Below are 27784 nucleotides of genomic sequence, written 5' to 3'. Positions count from 1 at the left end.
TCAGACGCAAATCAACTTTACATGCTTCACACTGAAATTTCCAAACAATATAAAACGTAATCGTTCCTTGTAACCAAAATTGATGAAAATCAATTAATTTAATGTGTATACTGTTACATAAATAGTTATGAGATACAGTAAACAAATCAGAAACAATAATCAGCTACTAATATGTCTGTGTAACGCGTGAAAGGAAATATTTCACGCAATAGATCAATCATAGTAAAAACACTTGAGGAAACAAAGTCTAACGCAGTTTCATTCTGCTATAAAAAAGGACAACATATTCCTTAAATTTTGTTAAAGACATTTAACAAAATAAAGAATTTGAATATATATATTTAAAAATAATCTAATATATTAGTTATGCTACAAATTCTAAAAGTAAAATACAAAACTAATTAAATAAATAATCAAAAAATAATATTAAATTTAACGAAGTTTAACTAAATGAAAGCTTTGTAGTTAATTAAAATACTCTAAACAAAAATTATAAAGCCTGCAAAAAGTATCTTTAAAAAACAAATTATAAAACCCACAAAAACGATTCGTTTTGCTTTGGGATAATGGAATTATGTATGTACAAGGCGTTAGGTCAGTACCTACCATTGGCCATCTGCTTGATCAAAAGGCAAGCATAATGAGTAGTAGACATTTCTTCTATTCGCAAACAAAACGAATCGTTTAATGAATATAGTTACCGGGTTTAGGTGAAATTCTATCGAACTCTAATTTATTGTGTGTAACAAAGGAGGAAACCAAATAAAACTAATCCCAACTTAAGTAACCGAAGATCTTTAAATTCCTAGAATAAGTTACATAAGAAACATTTTAGATTAGACTTCAGAAAAAATAGGAGTTTTATCCGTGATTTTAACAGAATTAAATCTATCGGCTATAAGACTCGAACAAGTCCAATCAAAACATCGAACCCTACACGATATTCCGACAAAAATAATCCAATACGTTCACCTTGAATACATATTAGATGACACAATGGAATTTCATTTATGACATTATTTGTTAGACTCGACCCAGTAACACTTTACGATATAAATTTACATAAAATACTAAGTTCGAATACCATTTTCTTTAATTTACACGATTCATTCAAACGTCCATCGTGTAGCAATTATCACGTACGTATCAACTCAAGTGAATTATTTAAGAAAACTATTTATCGTAAACTGTATAAGGCAAAACATGTGTTCAAGTCGTTTATACCATTTCTACCACATGTATGCTAATGCTAAATTTTAAAGACAACCAAATCGCCAACCTTGAAAATACTTTGTTTATAATATTAGGTTTTATTATCGATGACGATTCGCTTGATCATTCAAATATCGGGATTGTTAGTATTAACTTAAGATTGAGTCGGAAACTGAAATACAATTACTTGCTTAATAGCTTTTAGCTGTGCTAATAAGGTACAGATTGTTTCAGCAAAGTCCCGTAGGATAGAGAAGGCACGAAGGAGATGATTGATTTGATCGAGATTACAAAATCATTTTTTTAAAGACATATTACCAGGCCCTAGTGACTGAATTTGACATAAATATAATTATATTTAAAAATAACCTAACTATTAAATAAGCAAATTTAAAAGAAGTTTTTATATCTATTAGACTTTGTTTATATAAGTTTTGTGCAAGCTCGTCTGGGTAGGTACCACCCATTCATCAGATATTCTACCGCAAAACAACAATACTTGGTATTGTTGTGTTCCGGTTTGAAGGGTAAGTCAGCCAGTGTAATTACAGGCACAAGGGACGTAACATCTTAGTTCCTAAGGTTGGTGGTGCATTGGCGATGTGGGCGATGGTTAACATTTCTTATAATGCCTATCGGCGTTTGTGACCACTTACCATCAGGTGGCCTATATGCTAGTCCGCTTACCTATTCTATATAAAAAATATGTATATATAAAACACCACTAAATATATCTAAGCATAATATAAGTAACATCTATGTTAATTCCGATTCAATGAGTTAAACCTAATTTGGGTCTCGAAAAGGTTCCCACCAATAAAACGTGTATCTGTAAATAATAAATATATTTAGAAGAACGTTGGTTGCACTATTAATTTATCAAAAAGTAAACCCATTTTCGATGTCTTCGTTTCACTTAAGCTTAGAGTTAAAGGAGGGGAATACCAGTGTGAGTCACTTAGTTACTCGATTTTTAGTGTACAGTAAAGTAAGGGCCTGTAAATATCCCACGACTGGACTAAAGCCTCCTATCCTTTTAGGAAGGTTTGAAGCTTCGTTCTACAACGCTGCTCCAATTCAGATTGATGGAGACGCATGTAACTTACGTCCGACACATGCAGGAATCACGCTGTTTACCTTCACAGCCGAGCACAAAGTAAAAATCGATATATTTTTTACTTAAAAATAATAATTGGACACAGATGTATATACGCAATTTTACACGACATGAAAATTAAATAGAACAGCAAAATACCGTTATTAAAAAAATATAACAACGATGTAAACGCACAGTACTTAGTTTAAGGTATTTCTTTGTTTCTCAGCCGTAAACGGGCTATAATCTTGCCTAAGGCCCACCACCCCCAAAGAGTAGGTAACGGGCGACGCGAGGCGCATAAAATATCCCGTCGCCATGGCAACCAAGGGCGACAACCCTCCTTCCAACCACTAAGCAAGTTTCAGGAGAATGTATTATGAAAAAGCCAAACCGACTAAGAATAAATTATTATTAAATATTGTATTAGTACAATTGCTTTTGCTTGTTCTTATTAAGATTACAAGATATGTTTAATCGTTGACAATAGAACAAAAAACATTATTAGTTGTTTAAAATAAATTGTTTTAGAAAAAAAGGAGTATACTAAAATCTAACTGCTTTTTTAAATTAATATTTTGGACTTAAAAATAAATGCAAACATCCAATTAATTTATTTATTCTCTTATCGATGATGATTTGCATTATTTCAAGATTAATATCAATCGCCCTGAATTATAATTTACAATCTAACCTTCATAAAGCAGAAAGTTAACATTCTACAATAGTATAAACTTTAAGGAGTATTGCAAATTTTAATATTCGTGAAACAATAAATCATAAATGCACTCGAAAAGTGTAATAACAGTGTTGCAGACGTAATAAATTTTGCGCCTTATCGAAACGGAACGAAACACAAAGGACACGATTACAAAAATATCATCCGACCGCCGAAGCAGCTGGCAACCGGCCCGCTACAACTTGTTTACCATGGAAATATTATTATATCTTTTTTTTCTATTAAAACAACTTCAATAGATAATAAAACCAGCCAATGATATGTAGCATGTAAAAAACAAAATAGGCTCAAGAATCTTATATGGATCCAATTAATATGAAAGTCAATGGAGCGTATAAATCACAAATGGTTTAATTGGAAAATACATCGAAACTAAACGAAAAGTGCACGATGAATACGAAACAAGAGGAAATACTAATCCAATTAAAAATAGCGTTACTCTATACTGGACAAAGCTTGGGTAATCGATGCGTCTAGACATAACTGGGGGTGCAATGCAACTGAATGGTTAATCTACGGAGTTGTCATCAATTTTTAGGTTGCCGCTGTTATTTTAGGAATCCCAGACAATGTTTGCATTTTTCATGCCGGAGAAACCTTTGTTTAAATGTCTCAAATAAGAAAGACAAATTGCTAAACGATTACTTTTTATATTATATATATGTTATGGAAGAATTAATTTAACTTTTTAGGGTGTTGAATTTTTTTTTTTAAATTATAATATAGTGTGGCTTTGCAAATATTTTCTTACTTCATATATGTATTTTAAATTTATAAACTCGTACTATTAAAATACCGCTTTATATGTTATTTTTAAGTCTAGACTGTCCATCCCATAATTTCAATTCAACGTTTTATTAAAAAGCGCACTAACGAGAGACTCTAGGGATATTTTACGCAAACAGATTTAAAACGTTGGAACAGAAAAAAAGGAAAAACGAAACTGAGGATTTTACTTCCAATTATTACCGTAAGTACACATTAAAAGAAGAGTAAATTTTTGCCGAGTGGGTTTCATTAGTTTCATTTCATTCATTATTTGGTTAAGTTTTATTAAAATATAAATATATAAATTATCATCACTCGAGAAAAAGGGTATCTACTGAGTGTTTGTATTGGTCCTTCTCGGTATAATCTAGATTTCGAACCGTTGGTAGCTTCGCATTTAATCTTATATATAATATAATATACTTGACGATTCAATAACTATAGGAGCCTACTTGAATAGAGAATATTTTGATTTGATCTTATAAACAAGTACTTAAGGAAATCTTGTCTACATTGTCAGTGAAAATCGAGGTTGTACCTTCAAAGGACAAAGGACAAAGGCGATGCTCAAACAACCTCCCCAAGGTTTAAAGTTCAAGGACGAGGACAAACAAAGGAATTTTGTATCCTATCAGAGATCCATTTTTAAAGTCTGCTCAGTACATATAATTATATATTGAACATATATAAAGACAGTTAAATCGTTTTTTTTATGCGTTAAAATTAATTTCATACTTACATTCTGTAGGCGTTTAGAGTTTTCGACATTATAAGTGATGTTGTGCTAACACGTATTTTCCATCACAACACAAACACGACTTGCACTATTGTACACCGTTTCACTCCAAGCAAAAAAAGTATATAGAAATAGTTCTTAATTAAAACACATCACCTGTAAAACTGGTAAGGATCAGCTAACTCTACGAGCGATTAATCTATTCCATACTAAATAGTTTCGATCAATCAAACGTTATTATACTTAAAAGATTTATAATTAGTACTTTATCGTTTTTCTTGAGCTATTTAGAAATGTTTTCACATTTTATATCCTTAATTATTTACGAAATATCGCCCTCTCCTAACAATTATATCATTGGTAACACTGTCACATTTAAGTATTCGTTAAAGCTGTTTACGATTCGATTTTAGTACTTAACGCTTCGGCTTTTATTACCTCAATTAGGCTTTAGATTGATTAACAACTTTAGATTTCACATTTAATTAAACGTAAGTCTAAAAATTCAAATTATAGCTCGTACGGAGTAGCTCTTCCTTTGATTAGTAATATCAATTTATATTATTTATATTTTGAAATATTGTTACCAACAAATTACGCGTTTCTTATACAAAATAAATTTAAAAATCACGTCTTTAATCCAGATATTTCTATCTACAGTTCATGCACGTGTATTTTTTGGCACACTCACGAGAGAAAATAGATTTCTTGCCAATTATTGCACAATTTCACCCAGACAGAGAGGAAGCTACGGATATTCCTGGAGCGCGAATGGGACAGAAGCATAATCGAAATTAAAATAGACCCACTCCTACGCAACTCAGCGGTTGGTGTGTCGTTGATCCCTTTAGATCATTGTCTGATGTTATGATACAATTTGTTTGTTTTTGTTTGACATTTTCAATGATAATTGTAACAAGAGTTACTTTATAAACAGTAACGATTATAATTATCTTTGCTTTTATGCTTTGCTTTGGCTTTCTCGTTATTTATACTTTAGAAACTTTATATTAATAATAAATTAATGTGACCATATTAAATACGGCGAGCCTGTGAACATACGGTTAGCACGTGCAAAACATGTCTATATTTGCAGACTCATACAAAAAGGTTTCAGCTGAAGCTCGTACTCCAGATTGAACTAATTGAGTTACGTACTTCTAAGATGGAAGTACTTTTCTTAATAACCATCCAAGGTTTACATTGCGAATTTTAAAGTCTTAAGGCAACCGGTATATTAAAAATTTAATTTAAAAACTACTTTTACTTTTTACGTATTTACAGAAAAAAATTAAGATACAAATAATTTATATTAACACAGAAAATTTACTGCTTCTGATTAATTTTTTCGGGCACCGAATGAAGACTATTTTTAAGCTAAATGACCGATCAATATTCAGCCAGTCGCGTCATTTATATTTGAAAATCGTAGCAACTAAATTATGAGAAAAAACTAGGGTCAAATTTAATTTTAATTCCAAACTTGCATGCCTTTTAATTCTATTTTGTTAGTGAATAAGTAATAAACATTGCCATATCTGCTACTATAACGGCACGAATATGCTTTGAACACGCAACATTTAAATGTTACGTTCAAGATCAGTCAAAATAAACGTTGCAAAGTAAAGCTAACCCTTTGTTAATTCTGTATAGTATTTACCGAGTTCGACTTCATTGTTTCTAATTAAAGAAGTCAAGATTAACATTTGACTTCCAACTTTTTCTTAAATCGTTATCTTGTCTTATTTAAATAAGTAATCAATAATATGAAAATGAACGATAAAATAGAAAATAAATATCAACGCAAATGCTTTGCAAATTCAAACATATCTTTCGAGATCTCAAGACTAAATACCCTTTACAAACATTCATTTGAGCGCGAATAAAAATACACTTCAATTTCGATACATTTCATTTTAAATGAATAGTCGAAAATGAGAATTGTGAGAATATTTCAAAGTAACAAAAAATCATTTCAGCATCGATGTCTTATTATACAGTCCATTATCTGTCATTAAGAACTGTTAACAGAAATTAGTAGAGCATTGAGTACAGCTTCAAACGGCACAATTATTGCTCATAAGATTTATTTTCACTATTCAACCGAATTAAACCCGTCAGATGTTCGATATTAACAACTGTAAATAGTTCTTATGTATTATAAGATTCAAATAGTGTTTACGTTTTATTAACTTCAGTAAAAACATTAAGGAATCTAGCGTTATCAGTTGATATTGATTACAGATATGATGTAAACACAATCGTTACGCTCTTTAGCTCTATCATAATCGGTATTTCATTTAATAGCGATAACCTCATTTAATTTGAATTTATAAATCGAGTGCGGCACAGCTCTAGAGCTGACAGTAACAATTTTTATAAAGTTTTTCATTGTTATCCGATGAAAAAGTTAATATAGATTCGTATTATAATAGTTATAATTCGATGTGGAAAAAATAAAAGCGTAATACTAGAAAGCAATTTCAACACGACCAATGAAATAGGACGAGATGATTGCCATCCTGATCTAAAATGTTTCGCTCCATTATATCGATATTCGCCACATAGAAATCTGAAATATAATAAATGGGTATACATGTATACACCGTAGTAATTTATTAGCCATTACTGCATTCAGAGGATATCGTGATGTACGATCATAATTTCTGTACATTGAAACGATAGAGAAAAATATTGGAAAGGAGACGAAAGCTTTAAACCTAACCTTTGTTTCTTTTGTAATTTAGCTCCATTTATTGATACAATTTCTCAACATAATTGATATTCCTAAAAAAGGAAGATTTATATATTTTTTAAATTCTTGATATTATCAAAAAAAGTTTATATATAATGATATTCTATGTCGGTTTAAAAATAGTATCTAGCTAATTTTTTTTGAGGTTTATCGTGTTATTTTGAAATTGCCTTCTACTTGATAAAATATCAATACACATTGACCGGTCTAGCGAGCGACTGGCGTGTATTGAATTTTAATAACGGAATTCGAATTGAAAACGACAAAAACGCCAGTGAAACATACATTTACATAACTGAAACCACTACGAAATCTAAATAAGCTATACGTTAAATATAACAAAACGAAAATGTACTAAAATATATTATATTAATTGTGCAACGTTGAACTGTGAAATTTTGTATCTGTAGTAAAAATGCATTTATTTGAAGACAATCAGAGCGTTAATAAGAATGCTAATTGAAATAGTAATTAAATTGAAGACGAGTAGCAACAAGAATGTGTTGACTCACCTAACACTATCACAGATCGATAAAACTATTTAATAAGTCTATTTATATATATAGAGGCGATTTCACAAAGTATATAAATGCGAACAAAACAAAAACGATAAATGTTAAGACTTTCATACACTAAGAAGCGGATAATAACAATACCAGGGATTTGTAATCAATAAAATTACACATTTATTATAACACGATGTAAATTATTTAAAATTAATTGAGAAATAACAGTCGAGCTTATTGTATTTATATACAATTAACCGATAAGCGCACCAAGAATACTATATTTAAGTTTATAATTACGTCTAAAACTAAAATATTGATGTCAATACGTTATAATCCGCAGCAGCAGATCGTACTCAGTCTAATAACAGTATCAAATGCATAAACACTTATTATATATTCCAATGGTAGAAAACTTAAGGACGGTAAAATGGACGCGTAATTTATTTCAAAAATGTTATTTTAATGCCGGTCAAGGGGAGCGATTTCAACACGTCCACTCCCGAACATTACCGAGTGCGTACTACAGTGAATCGACTCCACGAGCTAGTGTGGCGCACGCAGTGGCCAGAGATATCGAGTCGATGGCTAAAGATAAAAATAAATTCCAAAGAAGATCACTTATACTTTAATAAAACCTAATAAGAAATCAATGAACATTGCATTATTAATAGTATTACAGTTATTAAAATAAAAGATGTAGCTGAGTCATACAAATATTTTTAAAACGCGACTATGGACGATTTTGAAAAATACTTCCGAAAAAACCGATTCGATGGTAGGGACTAAACATTAAAAAAAACAGCGCAACATACTATCGCGTGACTCATTGCACTGCCCTATATTGACGATGGGGTTGCCACCCCTGCATTTTCCACGCCCCGAACTACATGCGCGTTGTGCAACGTACGCACACAGAAAGGGGTTCGTGTATGATACTCGGTTGGTTGAATTGGAAGAGCAAACAAAAACCAACCGGCTATTAGGTTTTTATGCGACAGATTACTAGTTGTCTCATCTCGATGTAAAATTATGTATGTATATACATAATTGAGTATTGAAACATTATTATTATTAGCAATATTATTATAACAAATGATCTAATTAATTACAATTTAACGAAACCCGAATGAAATATACGTCTCAAATTGTAAGCGTCGCAATTTCAGCAGTAAGCAGTAATGACTGCGGATGAAATTCAATACGATAGTTCAGATTATAAGCAATAATCTTTGTTTGAACTAAAAATAATACTTATATTACTATATCAATGGTAAAATCATGATTCCGCAAAAATCATTCTAGTTACGAATTGTTATAAAATAATTTCAACAAATATTCCTGGACGAGCTCTATTAAAATTTAATACACTTAGTATTTCCTTTTGTAATTTAATAACAAACATATCCGCATTATAAAGTAGAGAATACACAGCCTAATGGAATAATTGGATAGGATTTCGAAAAGACTAAATGAGTTCATATATAAATTCTATTCAATTCATTAATTATATTATACATCAAAACTTGAATTAAAATTATACTCAGATTGCCAAACAAGTTTCTGAAAATTTTACACCAGACAAATTTAATTAGTAAATTGTGAGAAATTCAAGCTTCGAGAATTAGAAGATGAGAATGAAAGCTCAAATAAAGTTATATAAATGCTGCAAGGTCAAAAGAATCAATACGAGAGCCGCCGACGAGTCTAGATGCGTAACCGTGCCGTGAATCTTCATAACACTCAAATACAAGTTTTACATTATGATATGATTCATTTGAATTAAAATTATTGTTTATTGGCAACAATATAATTGGAATATGACGTTATGACTTCACATATAGTGCAAAAGTGTTCACAAAAACGCAGTGTGCGGACCCACTCTCCCCTCGCTCTCATAATCCGATGGGACGGCAAATCCGACGCGACCGGAGAGTTTATGGACAGGATCAACCGGCTAAACGTGCTTCCGAGGCACGGTGTCTAAACGTGCTTCCGAGGCACGGTGTCTAAACACTGCCAATTTCCAGATTGCAGATATCTCGACAGAAAAACTAATTTTGACTCGACAACGAGCTTTATAAGCTGGCCTGTAGACCAACGAAACAGTCTTGCAATATAAAAATAGGTAGAACATTTAGATAATCTTGACACCGATATGATATTGAGACAAATTATCCATTTAAAACAACGTCATTATGGTAACAAATGGCACAATCGAGAAATTCGAACTATTTCTTAGGCACGCTCAATTACCCACAACATGAAACACTGTAAGTACTTTCACAATTGATTACAAACAATCGATAACATATTATAAATACAATAAATGTTTATACTGTGTTTAAGATGTATGTTTATGTAAGATAAATTTTATATTGGTAATATTTTAGATAACTTACAAAAACATTTCGATTTATTATTTACTTCATTCGCTCCATATTTCACACGAGTAGCTAAGTATAGCCTATTCCAATATCAGGAGTTAAGAGGAGCAAAGGTAAATAAACAATTTAAACCTTGATTTGACGACATTATTTATTATTTAGTTGGGATCTAAAATAATATACAGTATATATTACATATCAGGACAAATCATTACATATGTATTGATTATGGATTCGTGAAAAAAATGCCGTTTTGAATTTAGCGCGAATAGACTTCCATATAAAAGCGACATTGTACCTTTATTTATAAAATAAAATAAATACATTAGGGATGAGTGTTAGAACCAGCTTAAATAAAAAAAATGTACTCGAATTATATTGTAAAATAAATTGATCATTCGTATCAAAATTTTGATAAACGAAACAGAAATCGATCAATTATAAATCTTATTATAATTATCTACCACGTGCGTCGCAAAACGTCCAATCTCTTGTCTAAAACATTATTAGATATTAACGGACTACTGTAGATTCTACAATACGTATCATTTAAGAATAAACTCAAAACTCACCACAGAACACGATTGTAAAATGTCAATAAGTCATATTTTTTTTTTTTTTATAGAATAGGAAGGTGGACGAGCATATGGGCCACCTGATGGTAAGTGGTCACCAAACGCCCTTAGACATTGGCATTGTAAGAAATGTCAACCATCGCTTATAGCCAATGCGCCACCAACCTTGGGAACTAAGATTTTATGTCCCTTGTGCCTGTAATTACATTGGCTCACTCACCCTTCAAACCGGAACACAACAATATCAAGTATTGCTGTTTTGCGGTAGAATATCTGATGAGTGGGTGGTAACTACCCAGACGAGCTTGCACAAAGCCCTACCACCAGTACCATATGCGACATTCACTATAATTCTTATAACAGTTAAAGATGCATCAAAAGAGCGTATCAACGCGATTTTAATTTCAAAATTTCACGACGATGTCACTTATAGAATAGCACTTTTAATCATTTTTGACGAATACACTTATTTGGTAATATTATTTATAAAGATATTGCTATAGTATAACATATTTTTTCATAAAATAGGTAGGCAGTCCGTCCACCTAAGACACCTGATGGTAAATGGTCATCAATTCTCATAGACATTGGCACTGTAATATGCCATGAGTCGGTCGTACCTACCGATACGGGCTTGCAAGCCCTACGACCAAGTTAATAACATGAAATATGTAGTAGTATATATGTGTGTAGTATAAATAAAGCCGCTGTAAACAATATAACATCAAAGAATTAACATAAGAAAACATTAGGGGCCTAATTTAAAGTGCAAAAACCTGTTCAGTTGATCTCACCAGAATAATGGACTAATTCTTTCTTAGAGCTGCAGCTTTCTCCGGTGAAAGATTTCGAACACAAAGACCTCGTGCTGCGCTGAATGCACGCTATTAGAAAATTGCGTAATTTTAATTAATGGATTTGTTATTAATTCTGGCTAGAAATGATGAATCTACAAACCAGAGAAAGGCAATGAACGAATATTTTTAATAAGAGATTGAATCGATAAGCAATCTATGTCACGTTTCGGATAAGATCTATTTAAAAAGAACACATTTATTATTGGAAAAGTAAAAGTTATTACACTTTAAAATAATCTCAAGTAAATCCACCCTAATTATTTACACAGGAATTTTATCGACAAAAAATAAATAAAACCAAAGCAAGACATTCCTACAATTAACATTCGGGAAAAAAAAAACAAATTAACGAACGACTACTATACCACATATAATATAACAAGTCTTATATTCCAAAAAATATTTGCAAGGAGATCTCATAAAGCGCTGGATAGTTCTGAAAGCGCATGTATTAGTAATTTCACTTGTCCACTTGTTTCTTACAGCGCTTCAATAGCTACCATAGAACATATCCATTTATGCCCGCCAGATCAATAACAGATGAGACAAGGTGTAATTTACGTGGAGAAAATAAACTGCTTTCAAATGCATTACCGACTGTGGTTAAACTGTGGTATTACGACACAAATTGCGGTGTTACTAACGTTAGTATCGGGTTAAAGTACACGAAACGAAATGTTCCAGTTAGATTTATAATGACAGCTCTTTCACGTTTCATGGAAGATTTTAAGACTATAAGTTTGGTATTTGTGAATAAGAATAATTTAATGAATATGTATTAAATATCTTAGAAACTATTTTTACGATATGATGCTAAGTAACATCAGATATTTCTTATAGAAAATTGTTTATATATATATATATATATATATATATATATATATATATATATATATATATATAAAATAAAAATTTTATATATATATAAAAATTTTTTTTTCGGACTGTGTATTGCTGCTGGCCCTAGTGGCCTCTACAGCTCTTTAGGCGGGATAGGCGAGTTAAACTCAGCCGGATGTTGGGAGCCACACGAGGGGTTCAAAAGAAACAGGCGTCCTAAGGGTGCCTCCTGTGAGGCCGGACCTCGGCTTAGGACGCCGTTGAAATCATACAGGAGGGGCATATAATATAAATTAATAATCGGTGAAGTAAAACATCTCGAGGAAACCGACTCGTATCGAATCACAATCTGACACATATATATCCACCAACCCAAGTCCGACAATGTAACATTCACACGCTGTTACTTGACTTTTATATAAAAAAATATAGCATAAATCTTTTCCTATAAATACTACTAACCAATACTAAACTAAGGATATTATATTATATATTTATAAAATTCTTTTTTATATAATAAGAAAGTGAAATAATTACATATATTTATGAAACAACACTTTCAATTTTGACACCCAATTTGATAAAAATCATTCACGGAGCGGAAAGCTCAAATGTTCAATTATTTAATTAATCACTAACCACTTATATATAACTCGTAATATTGATATGTGTTTTACTTATTACGTATCTAGTAATTAAAGTGATCTTAAATCATATTTTTACTTCCACCTAAAAGAAGAAAAAAATAGACAGCAAATTTAAATTACCTAAACACGATGAAAGATACAAAAATAATATGATAATTAAAATGGAATACCAATCAAAATTAATTTATTATAAAATTATAATAATCACGATAGATATTGCTTTACTACAATAATAATCTATTAAAGAGAAAGTCATGGCTTAAGATTTATAGAATAATTGAGTATGAGTTCTGGAGGAACTGTAATATATAAGTGGCCTTTCCATTTTTACCGTATTACTTTCGTATAATTATTATTGAATCGCATTTTAGATGTTTAACTATTGCTCTACTTTTATAAGTATCGTGGTTTATCAAGTCTCGGCTTCTTCGGTCAATCGGCTTGACAAAAGCCAGACACATTTTAGAAAAACTGATGCTCATGGGTGAAGTGGCAGGAACGAGGAGCAAGGGCAGAATACCCACTCGCTGGTTACAAACGCTAAATTTCAGGGATAGCTAAGCTTAGCAGATTATCGACCAGCCTATATCCATATACATATAACAATGAAATTTAAAGCGACTTATGACAGCCACTACCCTCAGTCATAAGATTTCAACGAAGAAAATATATATATACATAGTTTACATAGATATATATTTCGTTGACTTAATGGATCATGGATCATATCCCTTTGAGATTGAGACTTCGACACTGTCTGGCTGATCACCGTGAAAACTGACATATGGATATAGGTATTTTTAATGATGGTAGTACAAGATGTTTCTGCATATCATCTATATCGTCCAACTGATCGCCATGACAGTTATTATACATAGAAACACAGATAACACAATGTCTGCTTGGTTTTGCTAGGGTTATTTAGTACAGGTATCTAGCGTACAAAAATGAGGTTATAAATTCATATATTTTCAAAACAGCCGAAAAACTTTCCTGATAAATCTACCAAATGACCGAACTAATATAAATGACTAATTATTAAAACATTTAGAATGATTTAAAAAATGTAAATAAAATATTATACTATTTAAAACAATTGACTTCCAATTGTTTTACGTTTGGCAAATATTTCGTAATCCACAAACTGGTGCATAGTCATATTGGTGCCGTTGATAAAAAAAAAACATAATTAAATTAGACACTGTGGTGAAACTGGGGCTGCTTTCAGCACCTTTCTATTTCGATGTTACTTTGAATTTTAATAGAAACTTACGTCAATGTTTAGAGCGATATGACTAATTCATTTATTTTCTTAATGCGAAACTTTTTTATTTTCTTTCATCGGATATGATTGTCTAAGCTTAATATTTTTAACAGCTAATGCTGTTAGACACTTAAATTAATAATACATCTTAAATTAAGCCTAATATAATAACAGGTTAACTAATTCCAAGCCTAATAAAATTGTTCGAATATATAAATGTTATATTGAACTATTTAAGGTGTTCATTGTTGGCTCATAACAACTAAACTCTGTTTTATTTGTCTTTATTTTGTTATTATATAATTTCTAGTAGTATTGTAATATTAAAACTACTAATATTTCATTTTGTACTTCCCAATTGTGTTAAAGTTATTTTTATATTTCTTTTCTTTCATTATTACAATAGATGCTTACTGTCATTTTTGCATGTCGTGGTTACCTACAAGTATGGCAACTTTTACCCTTAGACCAATTAGTTTGTAAACTTTTAATTTTTAATTATTACTGTATGTCATGTTGGTGATCCTAAATAAATAAATAAATAGACAAAATGATATAAATTAGGTCAAGGGCAATTATTCCAACAAAAGACAAACTCTCAAAATTCCAACAAAAGGTGGAGCATGTCGAAGATAATTCCAATTGTCGCATACAAAAAAACCCAAACTAGACACACTGGAATGCTACAAGAATAAATGGTTACAAGTCATGCAACGAAGGTGTGCATTTTATGTTTATTCACTTCAAATTTTAAGGATACTAATTTAAAAGAAGAATCTTTTGGGAAATATAATTGGTGTTGTATAAGTCGCGAATATATCATGTAGTACCAAATTATTCACAAATATATTTTAAGAATTTATTTTCTTCGTGGCGCATTCAACTTTAATGATCAAAAATAAAGTACTGAAAAATTCCAAACCTCATTTCGTTTAAGTAGGCTTAAGATCACTAGACCGGAGACAAGATAACAAAAAAAGAACATGGTCCAACGAAGCTACATGACAAAGAGTAAAAAGCGTCGTATTGGGGCTTAAATAGCCCAGGATGCTGTCTGGTCGCATACCAACGTAATTTATCTGTACATACCATATTTATAGACTGTCACTTTGTCTCGACTAGTTCCGATAGGTTTAATGGATGTTATAAATTTTCTTAAGCCATTTTGAAATAGCAGGTGTATAAACCTATTAAATTACAAAACTCTTAAAATTATAACGTAAAAAATTGGTATAGAATCTATTTTTGAATTCAATTCCAAAAAAAAAAAAAACAAATGAAGAATTAAAATAGATTCCTGGCCTGGACAATTCCTGGCCGTTGCTTATTTCAGACATCCGCATATTCAAGAAGATTGTCAAGACCATAATAGCCCCATGCTACGGATAAGTGTAAATTGCAATGCGAGCGTATCATTGAATCATTGGACGTTGCACGCGCTCGACCGTGACCTTAGCGGACGCGGGAACGCAACCAGTAGCTGTTACTCTTGCTGCTCTTGTTAAGCACAACTTGCAAGATCGGTCGATCAATTTGCATAACTTATTGGTACTTTGATCATATGCTAAGCTCTCTAAGAAGAATGCAGTTTGGCCTGAGTATTATCATAATTTAATATTAAAGGTTATCTTAATTAAGTCAGACAAACGTCTGTAAGGTCACATACATGTTTTAGATGAAATTGTAAGATGGGTCAAAAAGCGGTAGATGAGCTCCGAATTATTTTTTAAACGACCTTCACGATCCGCTCAAAAGGTTACTAAAATAAAATTTCCTTCTCAATAGTTTTTCAACTATAAATAAGTATTGTTAACGTTGTAATATAATAAATAAAAATACAATTCCATTTCATATTTATTGCAATTGTGTTAAGACGACACAAAAACGCAATAAAGTATTTTGATATCAAGAAACTAGTTACCGAAAGTTGAAAAGGATTTTTTGTCGCCATTGACATTGCAAGTCAATGTCATGATTCATGACGAGTCAACTGGACCCTGAACGTTGTTGCTAATAATTTATTAAAACAACAGCACGCACCTGTCAGCAAGTTATTTTAAGAATATTATTTTTTTATCTCAATTTTCATTTTGGAATTTTACATTATTACTTGTTTTCGAAACTAAAAGGTGCCATCCAAATTGCAAGCTGCATACCTTAGAAATTTTGCTGCATACATTGTGATCAATACTAACGACGTAGCTTATATGGAGTTCTACTTTTTGCTTACGCTATAAAAACATTTCAAATGTTCTCAATTTCTTTGGTTCAGGTACATGAAATGTATGTTTAAACTTTAAAGTTTGCAAAAACTCACGCCGGTAATAGCCATTAAAATCGTGTAAAACTATATGTTGAACGATAGTGCTTGTCTTATTAATAGACACAGATTCATGCATATGGATTATCCAGATTATACGTAGGTATTACAACTGAGCTATTGCAGTTATTTATGAAATATCTGATTTTTTTTTTCAATCAATATTTTATAAGATGACCCAAGATAAAAGTTGTGAAGAGTGGCGTGTTTATCCTATGTACAAGGGGTACGTGCTTGGGGTGGCATTTATAATAATCGTACTCATTTTTTGTTATTTTTTTTATTTTCTTTTTAAAAGGAACCAGAACCTACCAAGTAACATCACAAGTACTTTCAAACTCATTAGTTACCTACCTACTCATTAACCTATTATTAATAATTGAGAATGTTATATATTTTTTCTTAAATTTAAGGGATGGACATTTTTTGTTATCGAGGCGCCAAATCTTAAATAACGTCACTGGCTATGAAATTAAAAAAAATCAAACGAATCGTACGCGGATTCAAATATGTTTAAATGTTATAAAAGAACATTTGATGAACATAAAAATAGTAACAGTTTAAAAAAAAAGTTATATCAGAAACAAATTTAAATTTCTAAATCCGTTCTGTCATTTGCCACATGTGAAAAGTGCCGTAACAAGTATGTTACGTAAATAAGAAACTATTTAAAAATGTGCTTACTTGTAAACCACAACAAAAAGAATGATTCACAGGTAGTTAAAGCTGACACTTTACCGCAATACAAAAACATTGGCCAATGTCCAAATGGCCGGATGAGAATTGTGCCTTCCTTGCAGCCTTGGCAAATTACATAAATATATTTTTGGTTGGAACTTTCTCTACATTTCCTTGCATAATTCTTCAAGATCATAGCTGTGCTAATTTTCTACAAAACAATACAAACCAGAAAGAATAATATAGGCAGATATAGAAACTAAAAGCAGTTTCTTAAATTATAAAATATTTAAATTAAAAATGCATTAAAGCATCTATCCAATATACAAGTGTGATTACAATACAGATTTAAGGATAACTAAACCAGCTTAGTTGGAGAAATTGAATCTTTCTAATTTAATTCTTTATCTAGTCCCGGGTGAAACCAGAAATTCTACATTAAGATATAACTAATGCATGAGACCTCAAGACATTCCCTGCAACACTCAATTTAGTAAGTCAAAGGTAAGAAGAGATTAGACGATGTTATTGTGTTTGGGACATAGTAAATTAAGTATAATAAATATTATTGTTCTAATAGTATTGTTGATTAATGTAACTCAATGCCACTACATTATTAAACAATTACAAATCTTATTTATAAAAATTAATGCTTGTTTTATTTGTATTGTGACCATGCATTGTTCCTCTAATTGTGTTGAAACCTGTATGTGCCAAAGTGCCAACAACAATTACTGGTGGTAGGGCTTTGTGCAAGCTCGTCTGGGTCCACCCACTCATCAGATATTCTACCGCAAAACAGCAATACTTGATATTGTTGTGTTCCGGTTTGAAGGGTGAGTGAGCCAGTGTAATTACAGGCACAAGGGACATAAAATCTTAGTTCCCAAGGTTGGTGGCGCATTGGCTATAAGCGATGGTTGACATTTCTTACAATGCCAATGTCTAAGGGCGTCTGGTGACCACTTACCATCAGGTGGCCCATATGCTCATCCACCTTCCTATTTTATAAAAAAAAAAAAACAAGCACTTGTGTCAAATCTTCTGGCATGTGGTACCATAGATTAAAAATTATCAATGTAAAATAGGTAGTACCAGTAGTACCAAATAATTGCTTACTAATATAAATAGAAATTTCAATGGCCATTAGCTAGTAAATAATAATTATTTATATTACTTATAGATTCACATAATTTTGTACAAAAAATGAACGTATTTTTTCTTTTTTTTTAAAATTATGCTCACTATTTAAGATTTTACTTGTTCCAGATACAAATAGACATATAAGCAATAAGATTGTGTACTACATTTGATGATATAAACCACCTAAGAATGACATCATTTAATGAAGATATAACAGATGATGATTTCAAAATCATATTTTCTAACATACATTTGTATACATGTTATTTTTTTTTATTTTGCCTGTTTAATTTAAAAATAGATATTTACTTAAAAACATATAATTTTAAAGTATCAGTTATTGTATGGTGGACAAAAACAGTTCAAATATTCTATTAGTTCTATTTATTGAAAATTTAAATTTGCATTAGGTAGGGATCGGAGAGGACTACTTTAAATTTCATTTAAAAAAGGTCATTAAACAAATTATTAAATCATACATGCATGTTTAAAATGTTTTTTTTTTTATTATAAATTTTAAGTATGCAGACTAGCCTATTCCAACCACAGTAAGAGGATAAAACTTTGATGAAGAATTGATACAAATGGGTTCTTAAAAACGTATGTTTTAATGTCAACAAAGTTGTTATCGGAAATTGGCATAAAATATGTCAATCTAAGGTTTGTTTATACCTAGCTCCTTCTTTTTCAATTGGAATAAGGTAAAGTTTTGAACATTTCATTCAAAACCTCATATTTCACTCTTATTTCTTGAAATCATATGGTTCTTATATCAAAAAAAGTATTGTATTGTACAATAAAAAATAAATTACTCACATTTTTCTATTGTTAATTTTATTAATGAAATTGAGTTACAATTTCATAGAAGTAGTCATAATATTTCAATAAATATTACTTTTACGAATCTCACAATAACATTTGTTCAGGCATTTAATAAAAATATATAAAAATTTAAATTACTTCAACAACATTAGTATTAAAAGTATAAGTAGTATTAAGAGACTCATATTTTAATGTTGCAATAAAATACTAGTTTTTAACTTTATAAATTCTGTCCTTTAGACAAGCATAATAATATTGGACTTATAAATGATATTTTTTTAATAGTGTAACTTAATACATTAACAGTATTATTTATGGTAACTGTATGGATAGTAAAACAATCGGCATATTTATTATTAAGCTAAGGCTATAACTCAAAATCAGTTCTTAGCTTACCAGTTAGTAATACTATAAGTATACACAGAGGAATAATAAATTGAATTAAATTTAAGAAAATAGGGGTAAACAACATATAAAGTAATAGAGGTCAGTGACTCAATGTTTTGCCCTTCCATTTGAATCAGAATTATTAGACCTTGTTAGCCGATTAGTCATCAAAAACAAATCGGCGGAACTTTAACGTAAAAAGTGACATTTCGATTTTTGATAAGCGATACTGTAATTATAATGTGAAATATTCTTCAAGATCTTAATTTTAATGAAGCAAAATATTAATTTGTAAGCGAATTATTTAATATACTCAATGTTTCATACGATCAGCACAAAGTAGAAAATGGCGTTAAGAATTTTTCGATTTTAACCAAATTGTGACGCCATATGGCGACGTGGAATGTTGGAAAAATTAATAGACATAAAACTTAGATAACATATCTAGCTAAATGAACCATTTAAAACAATAAAAACTAAAAAAAGTACTTACCTTTCTATTAAACTGACAGCAACTCACAGCACTAGAAATTCACTGTTACTTCCAATGTTACCCTGTACAAAGAGCAAAATATTATTTAAATAAAATAAAATTCAATACAGATTAAAAATGAAGCATTACCTACCCTAAGTATTATTTATTTAAAATAAAAATATTTATATTGAGGACATATAAACTATTCATTACACCAGCAATTCTTAAAGTGGTTTAAGATGAAAAAAAATGTGAAAAAGTTATTATAGTTTCTTAAATGAGTATATTTTTAACCAACTTCACAAGATTCTCAATTCGTCTCTATATATGTTTTATATATGTTCCCACATAAAATCTTTGGCTTAGCGTTCCATGCAAAAAGACATTAACTCAGTATTCCGTGGTATTAATAATTTAGGAACAACTGCTCTACGCCATTACTGCGTGCCAGCCACGTGATTTAATAATTTTAGTAAAGTTTACATACATTTTATTGTACTTAGACAGCAACACTACCAGTCTGCGAGTGATGCTTCATGCCATGATGCCACAAGTATAAAAAAACTAAAAATTTATTTAGACAATCGTCATCGCCATCGACCAAAATTATATTGCCAGCTTATCGTTCGTTGCTTTTCCACTAAGACTGCTGGTTTCGATTCTCATTTTAGTTGACATGTTGCTTTTAGTCGCTGGCGGTTTTTTTAGTAGTTTGTAAAATCTTTTTTAGAAAATCGATACCACGTAACCACTAAGATACACCTTTCTAAATATATTATTTCTACTTCATTTACTTTCAGAAGTATTGAAAACCAAGTCATATAAGAAAAGTTTGTGGATATGGAATAATAAAAGAATCAAATAGGTAGTAATAATAAAGAATAAAATAGTAATCATAAAAAGTTAAACGAATATTTTCTATTGTCTAGTAATTTATTGGTTAGATTTACATCTTTAACTAAGTAAATTATTAAACAGGTTATAACAGTACCACCTAAAATTTAAAATAATTTCTAACTTTTAAAATTCCTATCTATATTCCTAAATATATCGAACTCCGTATTCAAAATCTTACAGGCGACGTATCAATAACGAATGCGGACCATTTGACACTTGTCTTTATTTAAATGACGGACGATTCAGAATATGATTTTAACTTTGAGAGGTGTTTAAATAGCCTTGAACCGTTTTGAATCGCTCTCAAATTTGAGTGATGCTCATAATTAACGTTTCAATTATAAACGTATATGAGATTGAATTGATTGAAAGCAGTTGACTACTTGACAGTTGTTATTGAATAGTTGGCAACACTACAATATCGATCGATACGAGATATTTCATTATTGATATTTCGATAATCGCCATTTCGAAATTGGAGGTGGTAGTGATTCTAGCTTCATTTTATTGTAGAATTCAGATGTGTAAAGTCTGGTAGTAACCGCTTTTCGTAAATCGAGCAAGACAATTTAGTGCATCTATGTGAAATTTAATCAGATAAGCTGTAAATAATTTAGTTTTCTTGCATGTTATATCCTGTGAATTGGTACTAGTGTTTGTCTATTAACTGAGGGATTTAATATTATGCAAAACAATGCCTAATATTGCTGGCAGGGTATGGTATTTTTTTTCTAATAACGTCCGTAAATTCTATAAATCTGTTTTGAATTGCCATTCGAAAATATTTTTACTTGTTATTTCAATCGTCGTATATTTATTTATATATTTCGCATTCCATCCAATCTCAAAACGAAAAATCCTATCTAGGGTGTTTTGGGAACAGATAATTTTTGTTCTTGTATTTGCTTTCTTCGTAACAATTACATTTATAAAATTCTCACTACTAAATAACAGGGTCCCAAAGGTGTCGATTTTCGTTGCATTCACCTTATTAATTTTAACAGTACTATCCGTCCTAATCAAGCACATATCCATAATCCATTTCAATGTATAATCTTTTCATGGGCTACTATTTTGAGTTTCGTTTTATTTTATCGCCGGACGAAATGCAACAAGTGCAAAGTAATTGTAACAAAACTAACTAACAGTTTTACCTAACAATTGGTGAGTATATAATATGAGTGGTGTATTCTTGCTGTCTGTTTTTAGTTTGTGGTTTAATATTAAATAAGTTGTCCTATCAGTAACATTACAAACATATAATTAATGTTTTAGAAAAACAGTTTCTGTCCTGAAACTGAAAATTGTCATAATATGAATATTCTTTTTTAATTGGGTAATTAATGGGTCTGTGGAACCACAAATCATATGGAATATGTTAAAAAAGGTCACTCTGAGCTGTTGAAGTTTACAATGAGAGCATATCACCTAAAATGCCAAAAAATATTTGTTGATTATTAGTTGAAATATATTATAAGTCATTTATATACATACAAAATTATTATGTCAGTATTATTTAATAAGATAATAAACAATACTTTACCTGTGTTTGTACTAACATTGTAAAAGGAGGTGATCAGTTGACAATGCTGTCTTTTTTTTTCAAATGTCAAATCAATGGTGACAGAAAAAGTAATCAGTTTTTAAGTAAACACCATCTCAACATTGTTTGAAAGTAAGTATGTAGATGTCTAAGAGATAACTTTATCAGTTGCTTTTGATAAGGTATTCATTATCATTGTCTCCTGTCTTACAAACTCTAATAATGTAAGTATTTGACATAATGCCTTCAGGAAATTAATTTGACAGCTTTGTCATTAAATCCTCTTCATAGTTTTAAATGTATCTTTTTTAATTTGTTTTGTTGTCAGAAGTTATAACAATAATTTTACTTCCAGAAACAATGAGTAATGTTATATGTCAGGGCCTTCGCTCTCCTGTGCGAAGGTTAGCAGGATTGAAAAATATAAAAGCCATATCAACCTCAATAGTCCACAATGAAACTATACTAGTCAAGAATAACGATGAATTCGTAAATAAGGTTAGTTTTCATTAAAATGAGTAAAAACTTGTTATTTTGTGACTATTCAAAACTGTATTACATTTAACGACAGATGCAAATTTGTAATAATGCCACTAGAGCCACCAAATCAATGTCAGTAGAAAATGTTTTTTTTTTTACTTATACAGGCTAGCGTTTGACTGTTATTCTTTAATATATGAAGTAGGTCCTAACCAGACAGCCTTGCTCAAAACCCACGCCAAGTAAAAAATCTAAGGATTGTATAATTCTAATCTTGGTGGTACATTGGCAATGTAAGGAATGGTTAATATTACCTAAGTCAATGGGCCATACATTGCCTATGTCCATGGGCAGTGGTCACCACTTCACGTCAGGTGGCCCATTTGCCTGTCACCTATATATAACATAAAAAAACTAACAGACATAAATTTAAATAATAATCAATAAAGTAGTAGAGTCAAGGTGTGCCTTCGCGATGCCGCTTAAATCATCTGTCAAAGATGCAGAGGCCTATATATATAGTGTCAAGGGCAGGATTGTATGGGTTGGTACTATCAAACTTTGTTCTTGTGTACTTATATGAGTGTGAAATTAAATACAGACACAAATAATACTTTAATTCACATTTAAGTGTCAGGAACAGCACGATAGTTAAAAAAGAGTTCTTGGGATTGAATAGCATTTGAGAATGGTCAAATACATTTTTGGGATTAGACAAAAGGATCTTGAGTTGCATTTAAACAAGCAATTTGTAGTTTTAGTTATATAAAAAAAGCAACATCATTTCATAAATATTTACATTATAATAAAACATTTTATAGTTTCATTGCAGCTTTTGATACTTAGTATACAAACAAAAATGTATACTTACATATATGTAAGTAATAAAATTACCATAATTATATATACACATATTTTTCCAGGTAATGAACAATGACAAGCCGGTTATAGTTAATTTCCATGCGGAATGGTGTGAGCCTTGTAAAATTCTTACACCGAAGCTAAAGGAACTTATAGAGCCCCTCACCAACTTAGATCTGGCTGTGGTTGACGTAGAAGATAATGCTGAACTTGTCCATGCATTTGAAGTAATACTTCTTTCATATTTATTAAATACTTGTTTAAAGGGTTTTGTGCAAGCCCCTCTGCGTGCATACCACACACTCATCATACATTCTACCACCAATAGTGGCAAAGTGTGATACTTGGTATTGTTGTGTTTAGATTTAAAGGTTTAGTGAGCCAGTGCAACAACAGTCATAAGGGACAAAATATCTTTGTAATAATAAGGTTTGTGGTGCATTGACAATTGATAGTGTCAATGTCTATGGGACGGTGGTGGAAAATACTTAAGTAGTGTCTATGTTTTACCATAGAACTACCATTATTGTGATTTATCTTGGGTCATATCTCAATACAGAAACTTATGCACTTTATATCTATTTATATTTTGTATTGAAATTCATTTTTGGATTCTTCACGGTACTTTCCCTTGAGAAAAATAGTAAAGGACACAAAAAGTTTCTAAACATATTGTTTTTAAGTTATTTATTTCTTTTCACAGGTCAAAGCGGTGCCAGCTGTCATAGCGATTAAAAACGGCCTCATAGTTGATAAGTTCATTGGCTTGGTTGATACAGATATGATTAAAAACTTAATAGACCGTATGTGTGGTAAAAAGAAAGCAACATAAATGAAAAAAAATCCGATAATCTTGTTATACCTTACCTCTGTCGATGATGTTTTAATTGCCCGTAGGTATTCTTAGATATAGTTTCTTGTTATATAAATATAAAGACAAAAGAAAATCAGTGTTAGAATTAATTGAAAAATTATGTATATTTGTAATATTTAATCTATTATAAAATACGTAATGAAGGGTACAATGTACGTAAATAACGGCGTGACAATATAAGGGAAGCTTATTTAGAATTTACGGAACAAGGGTATCACATTTTTTTTCTTTTTCTGGCATATAAGGGTATCACTTTAATTTATAAATACAGGTTCAATTGTCCAATAAAAACTTGACAGAATTAAAGTTGACAGTTGGTACAATAACTTGTGCCGAACTGTGTATTAAAAAAAAAAACGTGACGTAATGTGTAAAATTTCAAATATATATATATATTAATGAAAAATTGTTTAATACTTATTTATTCTTTAACATAAGTAAAAACTTTAAAATTATGCATAAAAAATCAAAATGTATTTTAACAAAGTTTTTCTTTTGTCGTTAACATAATAAACCGTTGCAATAATTATTTTTATTAATTGTTTTTTAATTTTCGGTGATTATAAAAAAATGCCTATAATATTTTTATAGGTTATTAAATACATTACACATAAAATATACATAAAAATTATATCTATAATATAAAGGGAAAAATATTAAAATTTAAATCATAAATATTTCACGGCTATAGACTAATCTTTTACCAAAGATAAAAGATAGATCTGAGCTTAGGAAAGTATACTTTCTATATGTTCCTTAGAATTATTATGTAATGTTCTAAATAGCTTTATATCTTGAATTGTATATAGTGCTTATTAGTTTAAGAGTAAAAGATTTATGTTCAAGTTATATTGTTATATCATTAATAAAGGTTTTTTTTTTAATTTCTCTTACTTTCTTTTTTTCATAATCTGTATTTATTCTATCTTAGAAGATTCTTAAGATGTAATTGTTATATAGTAGTAATAGTATTTTGGAGTGTTCAAGTATTTTTCAAGCTATTTCTCAAATATATCGAGTTGGAGCTTAAGAGTAAATAGAAATTCTAGTCTGTATTCAGTTACTGAAAATTTACAATTAGTTTTATTTGTCATTAGAAATGAAAGAGTTGAAAAAAAACGGTTGAAAAAAAAAATTTGTTATATTAGGTACAATTCTTATGTATCACTAGAACTTCCCGTAGTATCTATATAAGTATTATTATTAATTCACGCACCGTGAATGTAGAGCTTGTAGTTGAATAAATTCTAGATGTTTAATAAAATTAGATCCCTTGAAGGAAAACCTTGCTTATGATGAAACCCTCCCCTAACGCCATAACGGTTCCAACTTTTTGAAAATTTTATCAATTATAACTGTAATAAGTAATGTTTTAAGTGAAACGTTATATTTAACATATGTATAATGTTTTATTTTCAATTTTGAAATTCATCTTTGAGATAGTTAAAGTAGATAGGTGCTTATTCCTTCCGAATTGATGTGTAGTTGAATTGTTTTCTAATTATAGTACCGTAACCGTAACAGCCTGTGAATGTCCCACTGCTGGGCTAAAGGCCTCCTCTCCTCTTTTTGAGGAGAAGGTTTGGAGCTTATTCCACCACGCTGCTCCAATGCGGGTTGGTAGAATACACATGTGGCATTATTTCAATGAAATTAGACACATGCAGGTTTCCTCACGATGTTTTCCTCACATTGTACGGTAACACGTTTATTAGGTCTTGGTAGTTGTCAGGGGTGAGGCTGCATTGTATCTGGTGTTGCCGTCGAGTGAAGTGAGGAGGCTTCGTCGGGTCTGCCGACACTTGCTTTTATATCAGCATCAAGCTTATACGTGAGCGAGATCCGTAATGATATTTTATCGAGAGTGCGACGTTGGCAAGTTTTTGCTGATAAATACATGCAAAATGATCAACCATTAATGCACTTCAGGATCCCTACAAGATATTTCGATTTTGTTATGGAATAAAAATAATCTCCTTTATATATTTTTTTTTGTATGAATCAAAAATGTTCTGATGTGTCCATTTCATTGTTCAGGGCGTTTAAACAGTCGGGTCCGGCTTTATTATCTGTGGTTGTTTGACGAAGTAAATTTTAGGGATTTATTATGGTTACAATATCTATGGAATATCTATTTTGCTTTCAGCAGATTTATCTTTTAGAATGTATTAAATTAACGTGTCTAATAGTTCTTATAAAGTTTATAGGCAAATGTTTATATGCAACTTAAAGTATATACTTACATATAAATGAATTCTATATAATTTTGTCAGATCATTATAAATGTATTCATGTATAATATATTTACATTCAATATTATGTAGAAAAATAAAAATACTTATTATGTAATCGAAATTGTTAGATGTGTTCCTAAAATAAAACATAATAAAAAATGCATATATTTCTTTTTAGTTCAACAATCTCAAAACCATTAAATTTTTTTTTGAGTAAATTGCTTTCAAATAAATCAAATGACTATTTTTAAACAGTTTTCAATTCAGGAATACTTGAAAATAGTTATTATTTGTCCAATAATCAAAATATTTCCTCATCATTTAGCATTACAGCACTTTTACACAAAAAAACGACATTTAAAAAAACCACATTGGTAATAAAATCTCCTGAAAGTACCTAAATATTTAAGATGCTTGCTAATTTCATATATGCATGGATATTTTCGTCAAAAAAGGAAGGTATGATCGTAACTAAAACCTATTGATCCCATCGACCCAGCGATCATACCTTCTTATATTCTCAATATGTGTACATATATTCAACTATATACACATTGATTCTTTCCAACTTTATATAAAATAATTTAAAAAAAAGGTTTAGAAGAAAAACACAAAGTCCACGTACCACTTTATTTCAGGATACTTTGATATTCATAATATAACATAATTCAATGTCTACCAGCGGTTT

General features: G+C 30.4%; 2 protein-coding genes across 10 annotated transcripts in view; one reads left to right on the top strand and one right to left on the bottom strand.

Annotated features, from left to right (window-relative positions):
• Positions 1 to 20288, bottom strand: part of LOC126769472 (kinesin light chain) — a 51059-nt gene extending 30771 nt beyond the window's left edge. For 3 of the 6 annotated variants that reach the window (XM_050488310.1, XM_050488304.1, XM_050488309.1), the window contains exons 1-2: positions 8142 to 8320; positions 4555 to 4707 (exon numbers count right to left, since the gene is read on the bottom strand). In XM_050488310.1, the coding sequence (XP_050344267.1) occupies positions 4555 to 4583 (29 nt within the window). In that variant the 5' untranslated portion in view covers positions 4584 to 4707; positions 8142 to 8320. Of the gene's footprint in view, positions 1 to 4554; positions 4716 to 8141; positions 8321 to 20225 lie in introns of those variants that run through there. The other 3 variants (XM_050488307.1, XM_050488308.1, XM_050488306.1) reach the window with 3 other exon arrangements.
• A 1253-nt stretch (positions 20289 to 21541) lies between these two features.
• Positions 21542 to 25746, top strand: LOC126769554 (thioredoxin, mitochondrial). 4 transcript variants are annotated; one of them, XM_050488421.1, is made up of 4 exons: positions 21542 to 21708; positions 23003 to 23145; positions 24051 to 24215; positions 24692 to 25746. In XM_050488421.1, exons 2-4 carry the CDS (start codon positions 23008 to 23010, stop codon positions 24818 to 24820), a joined length of 432 nt encoding a protein of 143 aa, XP_050344378.1. In that variant the 5' UTR covers positions 21542 to 21708; positions 23003 to 23007; the 3' UTR covers positions 24821 to 25746. The 4 variants fall into 4 exon arrangements, with proteins under 4 accessions (XP_050344378.1, XP_050344381.1, XP_050344382.1 ...); XM_050488424.1 differs by having other exon boundaries at positions 21692 to 21819; XM_050488425.1 differs by lacking the exon at positions 21542 to 21708 and adding an exon at positions 21883 to 22268.
• Positions 25747 to 27784: the final 2038 nt, after the last annotated feature.

Source organism: Nymphalis io, chromosome 7 (assembly GCF_905147045.1).
Source record: "Nymphalis io chromosome 7, ilAglIoxx1.1, whole genome shotgun sequence".
Classification (NCBI taxonomy): domain Eukaryota; kingdom Metazoa; phylum Arthropoda; class Insecta; order Lepidoptera; family Nymphalidae; genus Nymphalis; species Nymphalis io.
The sequence above is the reverse complement of the archived record's forward strand: the minus strand, read 5'-3'. Positions and strand labels throughout refer to the sequence as shown.

Excerpts from the sequence above, each read along its gene's own strand:
- LOC126769554 (XM_050488421.1), top strand. The coding sequence starts at position 23,008 with ATGAGTAATGTTATATGTCAGGGCCTTCGCTCTCCTGTGCGAAGGTTA. Across the intron at positions 23,146-24,050 it reads ACGATGAATTCGTAAATAAG|GTAATGAACAATGACAAGCC; the intron begins GTTAGTTTTCAT and ends ATATTTTTCCAG. Across the intron at positions 24,216-24,691 it reads AACTTGTCCATGCATTTGAA|GTCAAAGCGGTGCCAGCTGT; the intron begins GTAATACTTCTT and ends TTCTTTTCACAG.